Source organism: Dipteris shenzhenensis, chromosome 32 (genome assembly GCF_047967505.1).
Source record: "Dipteris shenzhenensis isolate YYH24624 ecotype China chromosome 32, Dip_SZ_1.0, whole genome shotgun sequence".
Classification (NCBI taxonomy): domain Eukaryota; kingdom Viridiplantae; phylum Streptophyta; class Polypodiopsida; order Gleicheniales; family Dipteridaceae; genus Dipteris; species Dipteris shenzhenensis.
In genome coordinates, this window is record NC_141627.1 from 5,662,940 (window position 1) to 5,681,322 (window position 18,383).

The following is an 18,383-nucleotide window of genomic DNA, read 5'->3' on the forward strand; positions in this document are numbered from 1 at the left end:
CAATCCTGTCCTTCCCTTTGAACCAATCCCAAAATCCTCTTTATCAGATTGGCAGTAACCCAAGAAAGTTTTCAAGCCAAGGACAACGGCCAATACGAATTTGATGGAAGATGCATCATCCTCTAAGGAGAATGTGGCAGTGGATGGATTTGGGGTTAGTAAACTTTGGTCCACGGTGGTTTGTGCAGATCCATTGTGCTTACCTTTAATGATGGTTGTGTATGATGATAATCCGATGAATCCATAGAGAAAGCAATGAGGCACAAATGTAAAGCTTTATTCAAAGAGTGGTTACATATATAGGCAACTGCCTCCATGTTGATAGATCCTAGATCCACAATCATCTCCATGATTATCTCAATCAATCACCTCCTATGATCACTCACACATCACACCAACCTAACACACCCAACAGATGAGTCACTAGAACCTTCTAGCACACCTACACTCACACACTCCTTGCATATAGGACTCCAAGCCCATAGGCATACACACACACACATCAATTTACCCCTTCATTCCCCCCCACAAATTAATGACCTCATCCCTCAGTAGTATTACATGGGATGCTCCATGGCTTGCCCACCATCATGTGGCAACACACATGGCCCCAACCTGTGACTCACTCTTAGGATTCTTGGTTTACAATTGGGAGATAGACAATGACTATGTATGAAAAGCCCAATGAGTCCAACAAGGAAAGAATCTTAAAAGAATAATAATCATTTAAGGCTGGACTATCCATGGCAGAGAACTATTATTGACCTCACACACACATAACTTAGAAAACATATGGATCCTCACCCTTGTCAGAATTGACTTGGGTGTTATAAGTAGTGAGAGCTTTGATATTCTCTGGTTCTTCTTCTTCTTCAGTCTATGCTTCCTCAACAAGATTGGCTGAACATCTCTTCTTGGCATACCATTCCTTTTCAAAATGTCCAAGTTTGCCACAAAACTTACACTTCATTTTGCTCTTTCCCTTGAAGTTGCTTTTAGCCAAATATGAAATTCTTTGTAATATGCCCCTTCTTTGTAATGACTTCTTTGTTTGATCTTTCTTTCCTCTTCAAAGAGGGATGTTCAATTTCTACCAGACTTATCTCTGGTATATTGGTGAGTGTGGTTACAATAGTGCCATATTCTTCAGTGAGACTTCTAAGTAAGATGGCAATTACAATATCTTCATCAAGATTCAACTTGATGCTAAATAACTGTGTCACAATGCTCTTCATTGAATTTAGATGTGAAGAGATGGATTCTCTGTCCAATTTTAAATCAAAGAACTTGATAAGCAAGCTAAACTTAGAGCATCTTCCCTGTGCTCCAAAAACATGCTCAAGATGAGTCCATGCAGCATGAGCAATCTCACATCCATCAATGTGATGAATCACTCAAACCGAGAGCAATTATAGCAAGTGCTTTTTCATCTTTGGGAAGCCATGAAGCTTCTCCTTCTCTAGTTGTAGGTTTAGTTTCTTTTCCATTTGCTACCTTCCATATCCCTTTTTCATGAGAATAAACTTCAGTTTTGTTTGCCAAGTGTGGAACCCCTCTCCTTCAAACTTATCTATTTTCAGTTTGGAAGCCTTTTTTTTTTTCCAAGAAAGAGACTTCTACTAAGTAAGAGAAAAAATCCGCGAAAGCAAGCTCAAAGCGGAATACATCATAAAATCAATCATGAGGTTAAATAAACCCCCTCAAAGTGAGGTGGAAAACAACCAAGGTCGACGAGGCTGAAAGTGCCACCTCAACCCTATAGGAGTCTCAGAGAAGAAAGAAGAATCCTTCCATTCCCTGAAGAAAGAAGCTCTCCTAGCTGAGGCTGCACGGGAGTCTCCCTGCACACTCGTCCATACGGCCATCAAGGTATGTATGGTGTCTATCCAGATACTAGCCAATGTGTGTGAGGGATGAACATGAGTTCCTTCCAATGCCTCTGTGCATCTAACTCTCCAGATATGCCAGGCTGCTATGCTCGCTAGAATCTCCCGAGGTATCCACAGAGGCATGTACAGCTGCAAAAGGAAGGTGTGATATTACATCCAAAGAACAGGACTCAACTTGATGACATTGAATCGAAATGGCCCGAGAGGAGTCAAGTCTCTCATAGAATACCTGAGGCCCTGTAAGAGAAAGCCAAGCCACTGAGCCCCATGTCATTTTGGAAAGGTCTTACCAATTTTGGAAGCCATTTTGGGAAGACCTTACCAATTTAATGACAGTGTCTAATCCCTTTATAAAATATCAATCTTTCTAAACAAAGAAATCACCTTCACCATATAGATGCAAATCGCAAGATAAAAATCCTAATTGTTTGGTATATGCATAACCAGTTGGCTTCTCCCACAACCTCTTAGCTGGGGTCTTCTTTACCTTATACTTAATCTTTGTAGTCTTGTTGGCACTTGAAGAAAATTGAGAGTTTGGCATTTTGTCAAGAAATCAACATCAACTAAACTTCAAAGAGCATTCTCTCATCTGAAAAAGAAATCTCTGAATCTCTGATTTGAATTTTAACTCCTCAAGCATCAACTTAGTATTTAGTATAGCATCTATTTTTAAAAAAAATAGTCAAGAAATGCTTATAGAAACAGAGTAACCTTGGAGGATTGCTACCTCACACGACAAAGCATCAACCAGAGGGCATTTTCTACGCAATTAATGATCCTTGGGAGTTAAAGACTCAGTGCAAGTCTCAGACCAAAAGAAGCTTCACACCTCCAGAGGCAGCAACATCTTCTCTGCCTTCAAAGACCATGTCTTCTTGAAAAACCCGACTGATTTTTATGTAGTTTCTTCTCATTCCTTGGACCATTTGCTCTCAAAATTTAGCAGGTAGCCCATAGTGTCGCCTAAGTGCACGTCAGACCGTTTTTGAAATGATGACTCCAACAAGCTGTATCAACAGAAATGGCGCAGGATAGGGCGAGTGTAAGCACGGGCTGTGGAAGCCATAATCCTTCAATTGCTCTCAGCTGGAAGGGCGCCCTAACTAGGGAAATCTACACCCGAAAGGGCTGGAGCAATGGTGGCTTGTAGGAGGAGAATGAGCTTAAGGAAATTCATGGAAGGAAGGAGGAAGAAAACTTCATTTGGGGAAGAAAATAGAATCTAGGAGGAATCTTCAAAGAATCTTTTTCTAGGATCTTCAGCAAACTCTAATACCACGTGTGAATCCATAGAGAAAGCAATGAGACACAAATGTAAAGCTTTATTCAAAGAGTGGTTACATATATAGGCAACTGTCTCCATGTTGGTAGATCCCAGATCCACAATCATCTCCATGATTATCTCAATCAGTCACCTCCTATGATCACTCACACATCACACCAACCTGACACACATAACTGATGAGTCACTAGAACCTTCTAGCACACCTACACTCACACACTCCTTGCATAAGACTCCAAGCCCATAGGCATACACACACACACATCAATTTGCCCCTTCAAATCCTGCTTTTCCTCCGTCATCCGCTTGTCCTATTCTTGATGATGACCCAAGGAATGCATATCACGAAAATGTTGGTACACCACAACCTGGTGTGGCCATGCAAGGATAGCTTTGATGTTATGTCACACCTAATGGTTTGTAAATATGTACATTCCACTCAAATGTCTTACGTATAATGTTTAGGGCCTCTGCAATATAAATAAATGTTGCTTTGGGATTATATTACTTGATATTTGTTTGCAAGAACATAGTAGCACTCCTTCGTGAGCCATAAAGGTTCCTTTGTGGGATTTCGCATCTTTCATGCTGGCCTTACTACTCTTTTTTCAGGGGTTGCCCTGCTGGTTCATAATGATTTACAGCCGCATTTGGTTTATCATGATGCACTCCTTTATAATGATGTGCTCCTTCATAGGCCGTGAAGGTTTCTTTGCGGAATTTCGCATCTTTTATGCTGGCCTTACTACTACTTTTTCAGGGGTTGCCATGCTGGTTCATAATGATTTACAGCTGCATTTGGTTTATAATGATGTGCATGGTCATGTTCTTATTGTCAGATGCATCATAATTATGAATTTGTTTTGATTTATGCATCCTCTACATCTACAGTTCGGGCTGAAATGTGGCATCGTATGGCTGAATATCCCTGATGATTTTGTATGTGGAGATTTTAATAATTCCCCTGGCAATGAGGATAGCAGTACACATCGTTCACATATGAAAGGATTCCTATACACTCATGGTTGATAGTTTGCATGCTTGTGATTTATGGCAGCATCTTATGTCTGATGACGTTGGATATACATTCCATCATAATGCATTCACTCAGCATCTATCATGCTCAAATTGATGGTACATGCTTCATGTGATTGTGAGAGTGAAAAAGTGAGTGATTGAGTGTGACAGTAAGATGGAGCGGGCAAAAGATGAGAGGGTAGAAACACAAATGCAACGGGAGGCAAGGATTGCGAACGGGGAGCAGCCTGGTGCTGTTTATTTATCTTTCTTATTCGTATTTATGAGTTTTTAACATGTCAATCATCAATTTTCGCTGGATATTGCTTGGAAGAGAACGCGAGCAACACAAATTGTCAAATGCTAAGTTGAACAAAGTACCGTTGGCATGCTTGTAATCGTCGTCTTTCGATAATAGCGTGTTTTACTTACTATGGGATTTCCATTCATTCGCAGTAAGCTGAGTGGTAAGGCTCTAATGATCTGTCAGCATTTTGGCATTCAAACTTGATAAGAAAAGAAAACATGGAATCATACTTCCTTACTTCTTTCCCAATTGAAACAGCTTCTATTGCCCAAATCCCCTTCCCCCTCCCAAGCTTAATTTGATTCTAAAAGAAAACAATAAAGTTATAGTCAACCATTTATTAATGTGGAAGATGCAACAAAAATAATGCACCTCATTTAACTCAATTTGCTTTATGAGTAGTTTTTTTTCCCTTGAACTTCAACTAAGTATTACCAAAGTGCATGAAGTTAGGATTAAATCCTGTGAAAACCCCAAATACATCAAGTAGACATGCGGTAATGCTTGGAGTAGCCAATCCAAAGAGGGGATTTGCTGTGAAAGCCCTGTAGCTATGAGTGTGAACAACAAACCATGGTCCCACTGTCTTATGAAAGCTGCTCTCTGCTACACGTGAAGAACCTTGGACTTTGCTCTAGTGGACATGAGGGTGTGTATGATATCCATGCCAGATCATAGTAAGTAACTGGAAGATAAAGGTCTAGGTCCCATCTAGGACCTCAGGGCATTTGGGTCTCCAAATCCGCCATCTCCAAATCTGCCATGCAGTGAGATTGGCAATGACGTCCAAAGCCAAGTCTATGGGGGGGGAGTTGATATTTGTGCAAGGAGGGCCACATTGCATCTAGACCGATAAGCTAGGGGGTTCCCCTAGCTACGAGAAAGGCCCTGAATGAACCTACTTTCTTGTAAGAGACCTATGAGCTGGACTGAGTGAGCCAAGCCACAGATCCCCAATTGATGTAAAGGGTGCCTGTCATCATCTTGTCGAGCAAGTGTGCAATACTAGACGAGTCAGAAGAACATGAGAATCTTCCTCTTCTCGTAGGAACTCCAAACTGCCTCCAAAAGTAGGTATGTAGGAGAAAAGTGACACGAAAGTACTCCCAGTGTGCTCTCCGGATAGGCACACTTTCTAAACTCTGGAGCTGGCCTGATCTCACATTCTAGCTGTGTAGTTGAAGAAGGGAATGTCCTGTGGGGAGCCGTCATATCATTCCACTCCCACTCTCTTGGATCCCACGGAAGATGCTGGAGGGGCCATCCACCATAAAGCTAGAGATGCCATAAATGACCTGTGAAGAGTGAAGGACGAGGGCCTTGAAACCAATCACTTTGATGCCCTCAATCGGTGTCTGCTCTAAAAATCTGATGAGTCTCCGACCCTTGCAACCTCATACAAGGCAGTGTCTCCTCATACAATGCAGACACAGGGGGGTGTAGGTCGCTCTCTTGCGGGCACGCTGATCCAGATTTTGCTCTATGCAGATGATGTGGCTCTCTTGTCTTCCTCAGCAGAGGGGCTTCAAAGACACCTAGACGCACTACAGTCCCTTTTGTGAGTCTCATGATTTAAAGGTCAACCTGGGTAAAACCAAGGTCATGATCTTCAATACATCTCGAGCCATCATGGGTCAGGAGCACTTCACATTTGTGGGGTCATCTGTTGAGATAGTTTCATCATACACTTATCTTGGGATTATCTTCTCCGGACCGAGCTTCACTATGAGACCCGCGATGCAGGCACGCTTGAGTAGAGGGTATGCCTCATTGGCCAGGCTAGAGAGGCAGTGCTTCCGCTCACACTTTCAGGATCCACGCACCAAGGGGTTGCTTTTTGACGCCTTGGCTCGCCCAGCGGGGATGTACGGCAGCCCTTGTTGGGGGCCAGACTTGTCGGATACAGAGTGGGCCCGTGTGGAGCGGCTACAGGTTCTCATGCTATCACGGATGATTCGTGGCAAGTCATCCGTTCCTCACCAGATCATTCAGGCTGAGTTTGGGTCACCCCCTTTACAGCTAGATGCTGCTTTTCAGGTCATCACATATCTGTACCGAGTTAGGGAATATGGGGATTATACCTCGGGGCGTAGCAGGCTACCATGGATAGCTCTATCCTCTTCTATGGCACTTGCAGCAGGAGGAGATCAGAGGTGCTGGTATGCACGTACAGAGAGATGGTTTGAGCAACTGGGGCTCCACATGGATAGACTACCTCCCTTCCAGTATAACATGGATGCTCCGTTCTCTCCCCTCTTATCACATGAGGTCAACCAGGTTATCCGTGAGGATCTACTACAGCTACACACTTTTCGGAACTGGTTGGAACCGAGTGAACTCCCAGTGAAGCTTAGCTTCTACAGAGATCACTTCTTACATATTCTAGCGGAGGGTTTCATTGACCCACCAGGATACACACAGATTCACCTACCCCACTCGATGAGGATCTCTCTTGGGCAGTTCCGGGTCTCTTTACACAAACTTCGCATCGAGAGCGGCAGAGCAGAGCGACTACCCAGGGAGCGGCGCATATGCACACTATGTGACATACAGGAGGTTGAGACAGAGGAGCATTTCATCTTCAGGTGTCCTATGTACTATGAGATCCGAGGACGTTTCCACTCCCTCTTCAGGGATAGTTATGGGATTTTAGCCCGTTTCCTCTCTTACCCAGACCAGCGGTGTTTGGCAGGTTTCATTCATGAGGCACTTAGACACCGCGAGAGGATACTCTGAGCACGGAGACGGGAGCAGACTTCTTCCTCGATTGATCCCTCTCAGAGCTCTATCACGGAGTTCTTTCAGCTAGATCACATGGACCCCAACGAGACGAGGCCTCGACATGACCGTGACCCAGAGCCCATGACCCGACAGCTGAGACAGAGGGTCGACACACAGATCACACTTGGAGACATCCCCTCCTTGTTTAGAGTCGGAGCCCGACCGACGGGGGTCACACTAGCCCTAGTTAGACGCAGAGCTACGACCAGGAGACGTGCCAGGACCGCACCTCTGAGTGGCCGACAGCACTCTATTGCCGACTTCATGCATCCACTGCCTCATCCATCCTGATATCTTGCTGTTGCTGGGGATGATGATGATATTGATGATGATGCTGAGATTGATATATAGTCAACCATCGACATGACTATGTTGTACTTAGGACTTAGTCCTCCCATTCTGCATTTTTGCATTTTTTGCATTTTGCATTTTGCATTGGTATGGATGCTCGTTTAGTAGCTCCACTACCACAACTCGTTGTATCAGGATTTTCACACTCTCATAGACCCATCGGTCTTCCGAAGACTTTAATAAAATTTCTTTCTCTCTTTCTTTCTCTAGCTCCATAGAATGTGGATAACCTATAAAGGAACATATGTGACTAGAAACACACTGAGCCAATGGATTTGTTGACCCTATATCCCAATTGATTTATGCCCCCGCAGCAGTGCAGAATATATCCAAAGCTGTCCTGAAAGAATTGAGCGTATGTGTTGTGGCATCCAAAAAAACAACAATGTCATCTGCAAGCTCAATGTCTAGAAGTTCTACATCCTGTGTGAGGGGAAGTCTCAGCCCAAAGATGAGTCCTATGTACTAGGCCCGACACGAAAGCAAAGAATAGGAAACTGTTGGAATATGAAGCCAAAGTGAGTCAAAAATGAGTGTACTAGGTGTCTAGGGGGTGTTTTATAGTCTAGTGAGTCCTAGACATGCCACGTGTCATATTGGGAGGTATCCCATATACACTATGGCTTTCTAGAGTCTAGTGTCACACTATATAGTGTTGTACTTGTCTTGTGTCTTTCACATCAGTCAACATCAAGCTTTATATCATGTGAGTCTTTTGGTAAGGTGGGATGTACTGTGGGAGCCATATGTATTGGCTTTGATAGGTCTATTTGTTTATCAAGCCTAGCTTGAGAGTTCCAGGATGTTGGTGCATTGCTCTCCCAAAGGCGAGACACCTAGAAAAAATGAAGCACCTGCATGCCACACCAAGATTTGAGCGTAGATAAAGAATTGTAGTGTCGAAATGGACATGAAATTCCATTCAACATCTATGTAAGTTAAACCAAGGAATTAAATCTTTTCCAATAAAAAGTTACCTTTAAAGCATCTTCATCATCGATTCTATTTTTTGATATATCGAGTGATTGCAGACTTTTGCAATCCTGTAACACAAGAATTGAAAACTAATATATGGAATCAAAAAGCCTTATTAGAGGATGCATTTATCGCTTAACAAAACTATGGACCAGGTTGGATGGCTTACATATAAGTGAGACACGTCTTCTTCTGTACGAATGCGGTTGCCAGAAATAGTAAGTTGTCGTAATAAAGGACAACATGATAGTCCCTTAATCTCTTTTATCTGCAATAATATACAAGATGAGAGGCATAACAATCCATGATTACACATGAAATGACCAACAATAGCAAAACTAACTAATGGATCAAAAGACATATCTACAATGATCACATTGGAGGAAGACAATGCCATGAAGCGTGAGAGAAAAAGGGAAAATAATGTGTGTACTCTAGCTTTCTTCTAAAGCCAAAACCTTGACATGTAGAATGCCTTTCAAAGATTTGAACAAAAAGGAACGTGTATGACCTGTAGAAATATTACAATGACATGGTTATGTTGGCTACCTACATTGAATTTATTCCACTTATGTTCAGTCTAAGGTTTCATATATAACCTAGTACTTTTTGTTAGGTTAGCTGTTGGTTAAACCTCAATGCATAAGGTGGTTGGCACGTGGAATTCCTCCATGCAATCTTGGACGTGGTTCTAAAGGAGGCACATCAAGGTCTATAGGTCTTCTCCTTTGGCGACACATGAACGTCAAAGCTCCATGAGAGTCAGAACAGCTTGTGACCTCTAGCGATAGTCAAGTACGTAAGATGAGAGCTGGTGATTGGATCTTGCTGCTGGCAGATACTTGGCGGTGTGATCACAACGGTCTTTCCAGGTGGTTTCCTATGGTATAAAGTCAATGCTGCTGCATGCAAGGGTGCGCTTGCTTGAAGTCTTTCACTGTGTGTGTCCCAGTGTAGTGTGATAGCAGCAAGCCTGTGTGGCTTGTCTTGTGAGCACGTGAAGGAACAAAAAGAGATGGTTGTGAACACAAGTGAGCAATAATGTGGTCACACAGAAACTCCAATAGAATGTTCAATGAAGAAATAAGTTCAAGTACTTGGTATATATAGTACCCTAGTACTACACACCAAAATAGACCAAGTCCTAGTCTATCCTACACGACCATATCATTGTATATGCATTCTGAGGGCAAAGGGCATTCCGTACGTGCAGGCTGGTACGTCTGTATGGACAGTCAGACAAGAGCATACAGTGGGACAGCGTGGTTGTACGACGGATAGTACGTGGCAGTACGGCGTATTACGGGCAGATGCAATGGCGAGACTGGGTACGGATCGCACGGCAAATCGTACGACTGTACAACTGAGCGTACGATCAATCGTACGGCAGTTCATACGATTGTACGATAGATCGTACCGTAAATCGTACTGCAATTCGTACGATTGTACGGCTGATCATACATCTATACGGGCTGCTTATGGCGAGGCATCCAGGCTGATGTTTGCAGCTGATGGCGAAGCTTCTGGGCTGATGTAGCTCCATCAGCTCCCGAGGTGAGGATAAGGATTGGAAGGGAGCTCTACCTTTGAGGAGAGGGGAGCTTCCATTTGGGGGCTTCTCTCATCCTCTAGGTAGAGTGAGAAGAAGAGGGAAGGTGGAAAGAAGGCACACGGTGGAGAAGGGAGAGAGATGGTGATACTCAAAGAGAGACATAATGAACTGGAAATGAAATGATTAAGCAATGACAAAACGAAAGTACTCACATGTAGACCAAAGAGCTTGTACCTTGATACTTGATTGATTTGACACTAGACAAGTACAACTCTTATATAGAGCACACACACATATGAATACCAATGCATATGGGATAGCTTCCAATGTGACATGTGGCATCCATAGGACACACTAGACTAGAACTCACACTAGAACACACCATACTGACTCATCTTGACTCCATTTCCTAACAAAGTTGGTGTTTTGGGATTACTATAAGACCGACCAGCATGTTACAAACGTTTTCTTTGATTCACAATAGCATCATCTAGGATTGTTTAGAGAGAAACACAACCCATTAGACCTGGTTGTCAGACAAGTCGATTGTATCCAATCCTTTGAGATTCTCTAGTCCCTTGATGTCTTCAACTAGATTCTGCATAGTAATGTTGTAAAATGATTACTTACACAACCATGTTTCTTACTCTAATCGTGATAAATCTGCAATTTTTTCACGAGTCCGTACTTGGATAAATAATTTGAAGTTCATGTGCGTGCTATTCATATTATTGCAAAAATGAATATTTACACAAGTATGTTTCCTACTCTAGTTATGAAAAACTGCAAATGTCTCATGAGGCTGTCCATTGGATGCCAAACATTTTTATATTCATATGTGTGTTATTCAGACCGCAAAGATTATTACATCCTTTCAAAATCCACAACAAAGTAAAAAATATAAATCATTGTCACCTTATTCATAATGTGCGATTTGCAATTTTGTTCATGTAATTCTTGTCTTTAGATCTACTCGGTCGCCAAAATCAAACTTTTGAACTGATTCTTAAAAATTATTAAGTCAGACAGAAGCTATCCACCACTTCGAGTGCAGCTCATTCTCATACCACCACTTTGGCACAAACTGTGCGTCTTGCACCTTCGACACGTGCTACCAGACCTCCAACAGATCGTCTTGGACTTTCGGCACCAGCCACTTGACTAGGACCTTAAGCACCAGCACGTCCAGAACCTTCAGCACGTCCTACTCCTGTTGTCCCCTGTTGGGTAAAAAGAGGGTTGTCGCTCCTACTTCTGCACAGGAGGACGCCGCTGGTGCCACAAACCATTCATCTTTACAGGCAGGTGACATCCCATTCATAGTTTCTAGTGCTGATGTGGTGGCCCCTGTTCCCCCAATTGCAAAGCAAGAGGGGTTACCCACTCATGGTTCACCCGTGGAGAGAGTCAGAGCTGGCATTCACACTGATAGTCCCCTGACCTTCCACCTCAGCAGCCCCCTTCTTCTTCGCATCGTCATGTTACTTCTCTTGATAGAGGTAAGGGGGTTATCTCTTCCACACCACCAAGTGCAGGGATTCTTCACACTCTGGCTCCAGACTTGGCTCACAAGAACTTTTTTGTAGCTCTGGCAGAGATGGCACAGTTTGATATGGAGGAGTTTGTTCCCTCCACTTCAGGGGAGGCTCTTATCGGGATTCCTATAGACAGAGCCTCCCCGTCTGCAAGTGTGGGGATTCTTTCCCCTATTGATTTTCCTCCACTTGATAGGAGGGGTTTTTCGCAAGAAAGGATTGTCTCTGCCACCACGTCAGGTAAGGTCTTTCACCCGACCTCTCGTTGATGAGGATTGTCAGCTAGAGCGTTCAGGGCCTAGGTGGTGTATCACATTGCCACCGTAGGCAGATGATTCGTAACTAACTTCATCCAGGTGTAACAGGTGGCTCTATAGACGTACTCTTTCTTCAAGAGCACAAACTAATGCTAGAGATTGTGCTAAGTCAGGCAAGTTACTTTCAGGACACACTTTTTGGTCGCCTACTCTCGGCACTAGGGGAGATACTTGCATTTTTGTTTCTTCCGCTATGCTCCCCTTGGTGGTTGGACACGGGATTATTGTTCCCTCTAGAGCTCAGTGAATTATTTTATTGATTGGGGGAAGTAAGGTGGGCTCGCTAAACCTGTATGCCACAAATATTAAAGGGGACCATGTCCTTCTATGGAAGGAACTGCTCTCTTGGTCCTCTATTGCAGATTCTTGGATTATTAGAGGTGATTTCAACATAATTGAGATGCCTTCAGATAAAAAAGGGGTAGAGAAGGTGGGATTCACTCGTTGGAGAGAGCAGCATGGAATGTCTTTCTATTTCAGTTCAGTGGCAGAGATACTTCGTATGATGATGCTTTTCACACTCAGCCACAGTTTTCTTGGTCAAACAGGAGGGTGCAGATGCCTATCTATGCACAGATTGACAGATTTTATGTGGATGATTGGGCTCTAGATAGAGGCGGGTCAGTATGCATTAGCACTGGTGCCATGTTTTGGTTGTTTTGATGGTTTCAGAGCCTCGGATGAGAGGACACTCTGCCAGTATCAGGATTCCAGGTGCCTTTTGTGCAAAGAAGGGCCTCACGGAGGTTGTTTTGCAGATTTGGGATTCTCACACATAGGATGGACATCCTCACCCATCACATGTGGCTTCAGCCCTCACTGATATTAGTGATTTTTATCATTCATTTGCTCGCACTAGGAGATGTGAGATTCTCAGGCAAGAGGTTGGCATTTGTCAGTAACTCACAGCCCTTCAGAGGAACAGCAAAAACGGCCTACAGATGCTTGGATTCAGGAGCGCCTTGCTGCAGCAAAGGCTCAGGATCAGACACTATTAGATCAGAGAGCAGAGTATGCCTTTCATGCCAGAGAGTCATTATGGACTCAGATCGGAGGCAGGTCAATAAGCATTTTTTCTCTACCTTGGCCCCAGACATAGTAGAGAAAGTGTCTCTTAGCTTATTTACTCAGATGGCATTCTACAGACAGATCCTAATGCTGTCATGTATATTACTATAGATTACTAGACCTCACTTCTTAGAGCAGATCCAGACACGCAGGCCAAAGAAGATGCTAGGGATGCTACTTGGCAGTGTATACCTATATTGGTGAAACCTGATATGAGAGTCTCACTTGATGCACATTTCACCAACACATAAATTCAGGACTGCTCTTACTTGCCTTCACAAGGAAAAGTGTCCAGGTTCAGATGGACTGACTCCTTGTTTCGTTGCTTTTTGGGATCAAATTGGGGATCACATTACCTCAGCCCTGTAAGGCGTTTGGGACTTCGGCGCAATGCCTGACTCACTTATCGAGGGTCCCAATGGAGACCTATCACTCTATGTACAAGATTTTGGCGAAAGCAATCAACCTTTGTTTGCAGCCCATTCTTCCATACCTCATTCATGATTCGCAGACGGGCTTTGTACATGGCAGATAATATCTTCTCGTTTTGGAGGCTTCTGAGTGGGCCATGCACAATGGCACGAAGCTAGCCATTCTACTTCTGGACTTTGAGAAAGCCTATGATAGGGTAGATTGGAGCTTTCTGTAGGGAACTCTTCTTCGTTTCGGATTCACAGATGCTTGGATTAGAGGGGTATCTACTCTCTATAGATCAGCCCACAGTCAGGTACTTATTGGAGGAGTCAGGGGAGACAGGTTCAGGATCTCTAGATCAGTCCATCAGGGATACCCATTAGCCCCCTTTCTTTTTTTGTTTGTGGCTGAACCTATGAGTATCTACATTAGATCTCAAGTTAATCTTGTTGGGCTGAGACTTCCATTGAGGCAGGAAGATGAGCTTTTGGACAATGAGCTGGCAGATGACACGGTTGTTTTTTTGGATGCCACACCACAAACGCTCACTTCTTTCAGGACACAGCCTTGGATTTGTTTTGCATGGTGGCAGGGGCACATATAAACTGGCACAAATCCAATGACTTTTGGATCAGCAATGAGGACGCTCCAGACTGGGGAGCTGATTTTGGTTTCACATGGATTCAGAGGGGTGTTTCTGTCAAGTATTTGGAATGCCAGGTAGGTGGGATGCTGGAAAGCATCAGGAGGAAACTCCTCTTCTAGAGTTTGGCCAAGCTAGACTTGGCATCTGGGGTTGTGGTGGTCAACCAGGTGTTTTTGGCCACTGCTTGATTTGTTTGTTCATGATAGTGCTGCTCCAGGGACACTATCAGTCAGCTCAAGAGACCTATAAGAAACTTTTTGTGGAGTAAACTTGATGGGACGGCAGATGCCATAGCCAAGGTGGCTTGGGAGACCCTCATACTCCCCACTGGGGAAGGGGGTCTTAATATCATTGACCCAGACATGCAATGCATGGCCTTGCTTTGTAAGATTGTGGTTAAGGATTGATGCCTCGACAGGAGCCTTGGAAGGATTTTTTCGTACGCACCATACACACATGTACTCCCACCTCGGGAAGAGATGGATGGACATCACTAGATGGATTTTTACTTCAACCCTGCTCAGACCTCCCTCCTCTCCTCTTATGGCTGCCATTTTGAAAGCTTGGGATAGCTTCAGAAGTACGCTTCAAAGAGTGCCACCCTCCTCTCGTGAAGAAATGGATAGGCAGTCCATTATGTGGAATGAAAGCATACTTGATGAGCATGGCAGACCACTCGGCACTTCGCACTATATGCAGTGGTCCAGATGGGAGAGAAGCCCTGCATCCACTATAGGATCTTGGAAAGCTTCTAGAGAATCGGAGAGTTTTATCAGTTGGTCATCTCAAAGGGAGTGTAGGGAGGATTCAACAGATTGATGCAGCCATTCCAGTGGAGTGGATGGAACGCCCCTTACGGATTCCACTTGGTTGGGTGCTTTCACTGGGGCGGGTATTCCTATTCAGGTTATTGCTTTGCAAGATGCACATGAGGATGCCATGGTTTTTGATGTTCAGTCTAGAGGGAGGCTACATATGTCTTCTAATGATATCCTTCAGGGGGTTTCCTTCCAGCCGGTCATGGTTGCAACTTTTATGGAGCAAGGTACATATTCACAATGGTACCTAGATCCCGACCCTTTTCTTTTGGCTCTAGGTTCATGAAGACTTTGGCTCTATGGAGGTGTCCCTATCAGATGTTTGCAGTGGGGCCCTAGAGAGTGGCAGTGGATTGATGAAGAGAATCGAGAGAAGAGCATCCCCTTCTTTCGTTACACGGTTAGAAATGCTAGGAGATTTCTGCAGATGTGCAGAAAATTTATTAGGAATATAAAAACCACTCTCTTCTTTTGGCTTTATATTCACGTAGGGATTGCAATGAACCTATGGAGGTCCAGGTGTGGGACCATCCCACCGAAGTGCCTTCTGAGCCTTCCTCAACCACCTTTTCTAGGGTAGAGGCGGCCTTAGTTTCGCTCTATTTTGGGCCTGGTAGTTTGGGTGTATGTTATCCATGCCCTTGCTGGTCCTGACCCTTTCCTCCAATTTTTCTTGGCAGTCCTCATGGACCAGCTGTTGTGCCTCTACGAGGCATTTCTTCTCGACTGCTGGATCAGGGTAGCCGTGATCACAACAAGACCATATGCTCCGAACAAGCATTCCAAGCTGCCCATGCAGCTCGCCATGCAAACCAGACAAGTGGAAACCAGCTCACCAACCTCCTTAACCAAGCCCTCCTTGAGTTTGCCTCATCACCAACAATCTCTCTCCCTTGACCCCTCTAATAGGCTAGCTGTGGGCTGACATCTACTAAGAAGAAGCCCCTCTAATCCAAGCATCTAAAAATCCAAAGCATCGAAGGGTACCTCCAAGAAATCCCAATCTACTCTATCGTAAGGTTATCAAAATCCAAAAGTAGAATGGCTATCCTTTGGCCACTTTGCATAGCCCATTTCGAAGCCTCCCAAAATGAAAAGATATTATAAAAATGCTTTGGCCATGCACAAAGCCCGTCTGCGTATATGAATAAGATATGGAAGAGGGGACTGCAGATGCAAAATGATAGCTTTGGCAAACATTTTAAAAAAAGTGCCCAAAACAGAGATTGGAAACCTTCTGCAACCCCCCCTTTGGGATAAGATGAATGAGACCCTCTATAAGTAAATTAGGCATAGCACCACAGTCCCAAACGCCTTGTAGGGATGAGGTAACATGGCCCCCATTCATTTCCAGAAAAGCAATGAAAAAGAAGAGTGTCAAATGTCTAAAGCTGGGCACTTGCCCTTGTGAAGGGCAAGAAATGCAGTCCTTACAGACAACCTCAACTGAGCAATTGCTGCTGCTGCCCACCCTCCTCTCCCCCATCACCTTCCTCCATCCTTCACGCCATTCCATCACTTGTTTGCTCATCTCCACATGCCATTTCTGCAACTCCCTTCGTTGTCTTTCTTGGAGCGCTTCTCCCTCCTACACATGGGTCTTGCTTTCTTGGAGCATGCTACTGTAGCTCTTCTTGATGTTGCCATCATGGGTCCTCCTGCCACCATCGTTGGATCTTGCTGCCATCGTTGGGTCTTCAAGGATTGCACAACACCTGCAGCATAGGCTGCGCCTTGTTTGGTGCATCATTGCTGTCTTCTACGTACCTCCTTTGCTGCATATGAGTACAGGCCTTGGTGCTGCTTCCAGTAGCCTTTGCCAGCGAAATAGCTCCCTCCAATTGTTGCATATGAAGTTGAAACTGTTCATTTTCTGCTCACCATTTGCTACGTCCTTTTTTGCAATTTGGAGTAGCTCGGATTCGCATCAAATACAACATTTGAAGCTGGCTAGGTTCCTCTTTTCATTGTTGTTTTAGCAGGAATCTTAGGGTAGGTACATTTGCTCGAGAAATCGAGCTTGAGGACGTCAGTGTTGCACCTTGTGGGGCAGCATACAATGTTTTAGTTTATGCATTGTTAGGTATGCGTATGGTTGATGCTTCTCAGAGATTTAACACCTCACGGGGAAGCAAATGTTGTGTCACAACATTTGTAGAGGAGGCTTATGCATGAGTCATTTCAGTGCTAGTGGTATACCGCCTCAGTCTCAGAAGACCATAGGTCAGCATCAGCACAAGAGTCAGACCCTATTCTCAATGACATTTCCCTCTCTCCTCATCCGTGTTTTGACTAGAGCTTATTTTGTTTTTTGCAGTCAATCAGGTGCATTAGGGGACTATCTAGGTTCTATAGTTTCCTCCAGAGAGGGTCACATTTTCCACTCCACTTCAAATAGCTGTGCTCACATGGGAGTGAGATATACACACGTCATTGGACTTCGACTGGGATTCGGAGGACATGCATTCGTATGACACCTGAGGCCTTGAAAGAGAGAGCCATGCTACCAAGTCCCAGGACATGAAGAAAGGATAACACATAAAGGTGCTCAACATTCTAGTGATCCCCTTCCATATGATCCTCGCCTGTTTGCAGTTCCGAAGCAATGCTGGACACACTCATCAACAGAGAGGCAACAAGAACACGTGGAATCTGCCCTGAAAGGTGAATGCTTTTGGTGTGAGTGCCTCTCAGTCAAAAGGGTCAAAAGAAGTTGAGGATGCAAAGGAAGCTGACGCTAACTTTAAGACACAGTTAGTGATGAGTGCAATGGGAGCACTCACGCAGCTCATGCGAGACCCGAGGTTCCTTGAGTTTATGCATACTCCTTTGAGGTCCAAGGAGAGAAAGAAGCATTCTCATTCAGGGGAGCCTACTCGGGTTCAAAAACAGCAAAAACAACCATTTGGATTGAATCCATTGGATGGACAGCCTCCAGTAATGCCAAATGTATGGGGAGTTGCAGGGCAGCAGCCCTTTCAGGTCCTGATATGGTTATGCATGGCCAAGGGGCTGATTTTCAGAATCTAAATCAAGGGCAGCAAGATCTTTCCCAACCCTTTATGCACCCAGGGTATTTTGGTGGGGGTTCAGTATTTCAAGCAATGGCTGGTCAAGTTAATGATGGTCAAGGGATGCTTGGAAATTACCTTGTTGGTTTACAGCCTGCGATGCAAGGGATGCAAGGCAATGTATTTGGGGAAATGCAGCCCGCAATTCCCAACATGATGTATGGCAATATTGGCATGCAGCCAAGAATGCAAAGTGGAAGGACAGGAACCTTTGGAGCTCCTACAGGTATGTTTGGTATGCTTGGGGAAGGTTTGACAAACCCTCTAATGGGTAGTGGTAATGCAGGACAGGCTGGAGGGAATGCAATGCAACCTCCATTTTTTGCAGCCACCTATGAATGATAATCCGGCACCCAA

The 18,383-nt window shown here is 44.3% G+C and overlaps 1 protein-coding gene across 8 annotated transcripts in view; it reads right to left on the bottom strand.

Annotated features, from left to right (window-relative positions):
- The window catches only part of LOC147880225 (leucine-rich repeat-containing protein ODA7-like), a 57,066-nt gene that overhangs the window by 18,346 nt on the left and 20,337 nt on the right, over positions 1–18,383 (bottom strand). For 5 of the 8 annotated variants that reach the window (XR_015540590.1, XR_015540589.1, XM_087371155.1 and 2 more), the window contains exons 5-8: positions 10,684–10,755; positions 8,775–8,873; positions 8,608–8,673; positions 4,573–4,674 (exon numbers count right to left, since the gene is read on the bottom strand). Coding sequence is in view for 6 of the 8 variants with exons in the window: in XM_087371155.1 (XP_087227281.1) it covers positions 4,573–4,674; positions 8,608–8,673; positions 8,775–8,873; positions 10,684–10,755 (339 nt within the window). In the remaining 2 variants the exon portion in view is untranslated. The remainder of the gene's footprint in view (positions 1–4,572; positions 4,675–8,607; positions 8,674–8,774; positions 8,874–10,683; positions 10,756–18,383) is intronic. The other 3 variants (XM_087371156.1, XM_087371157.1, XM_087371158.1) reach the window with 3 other exon arrangements.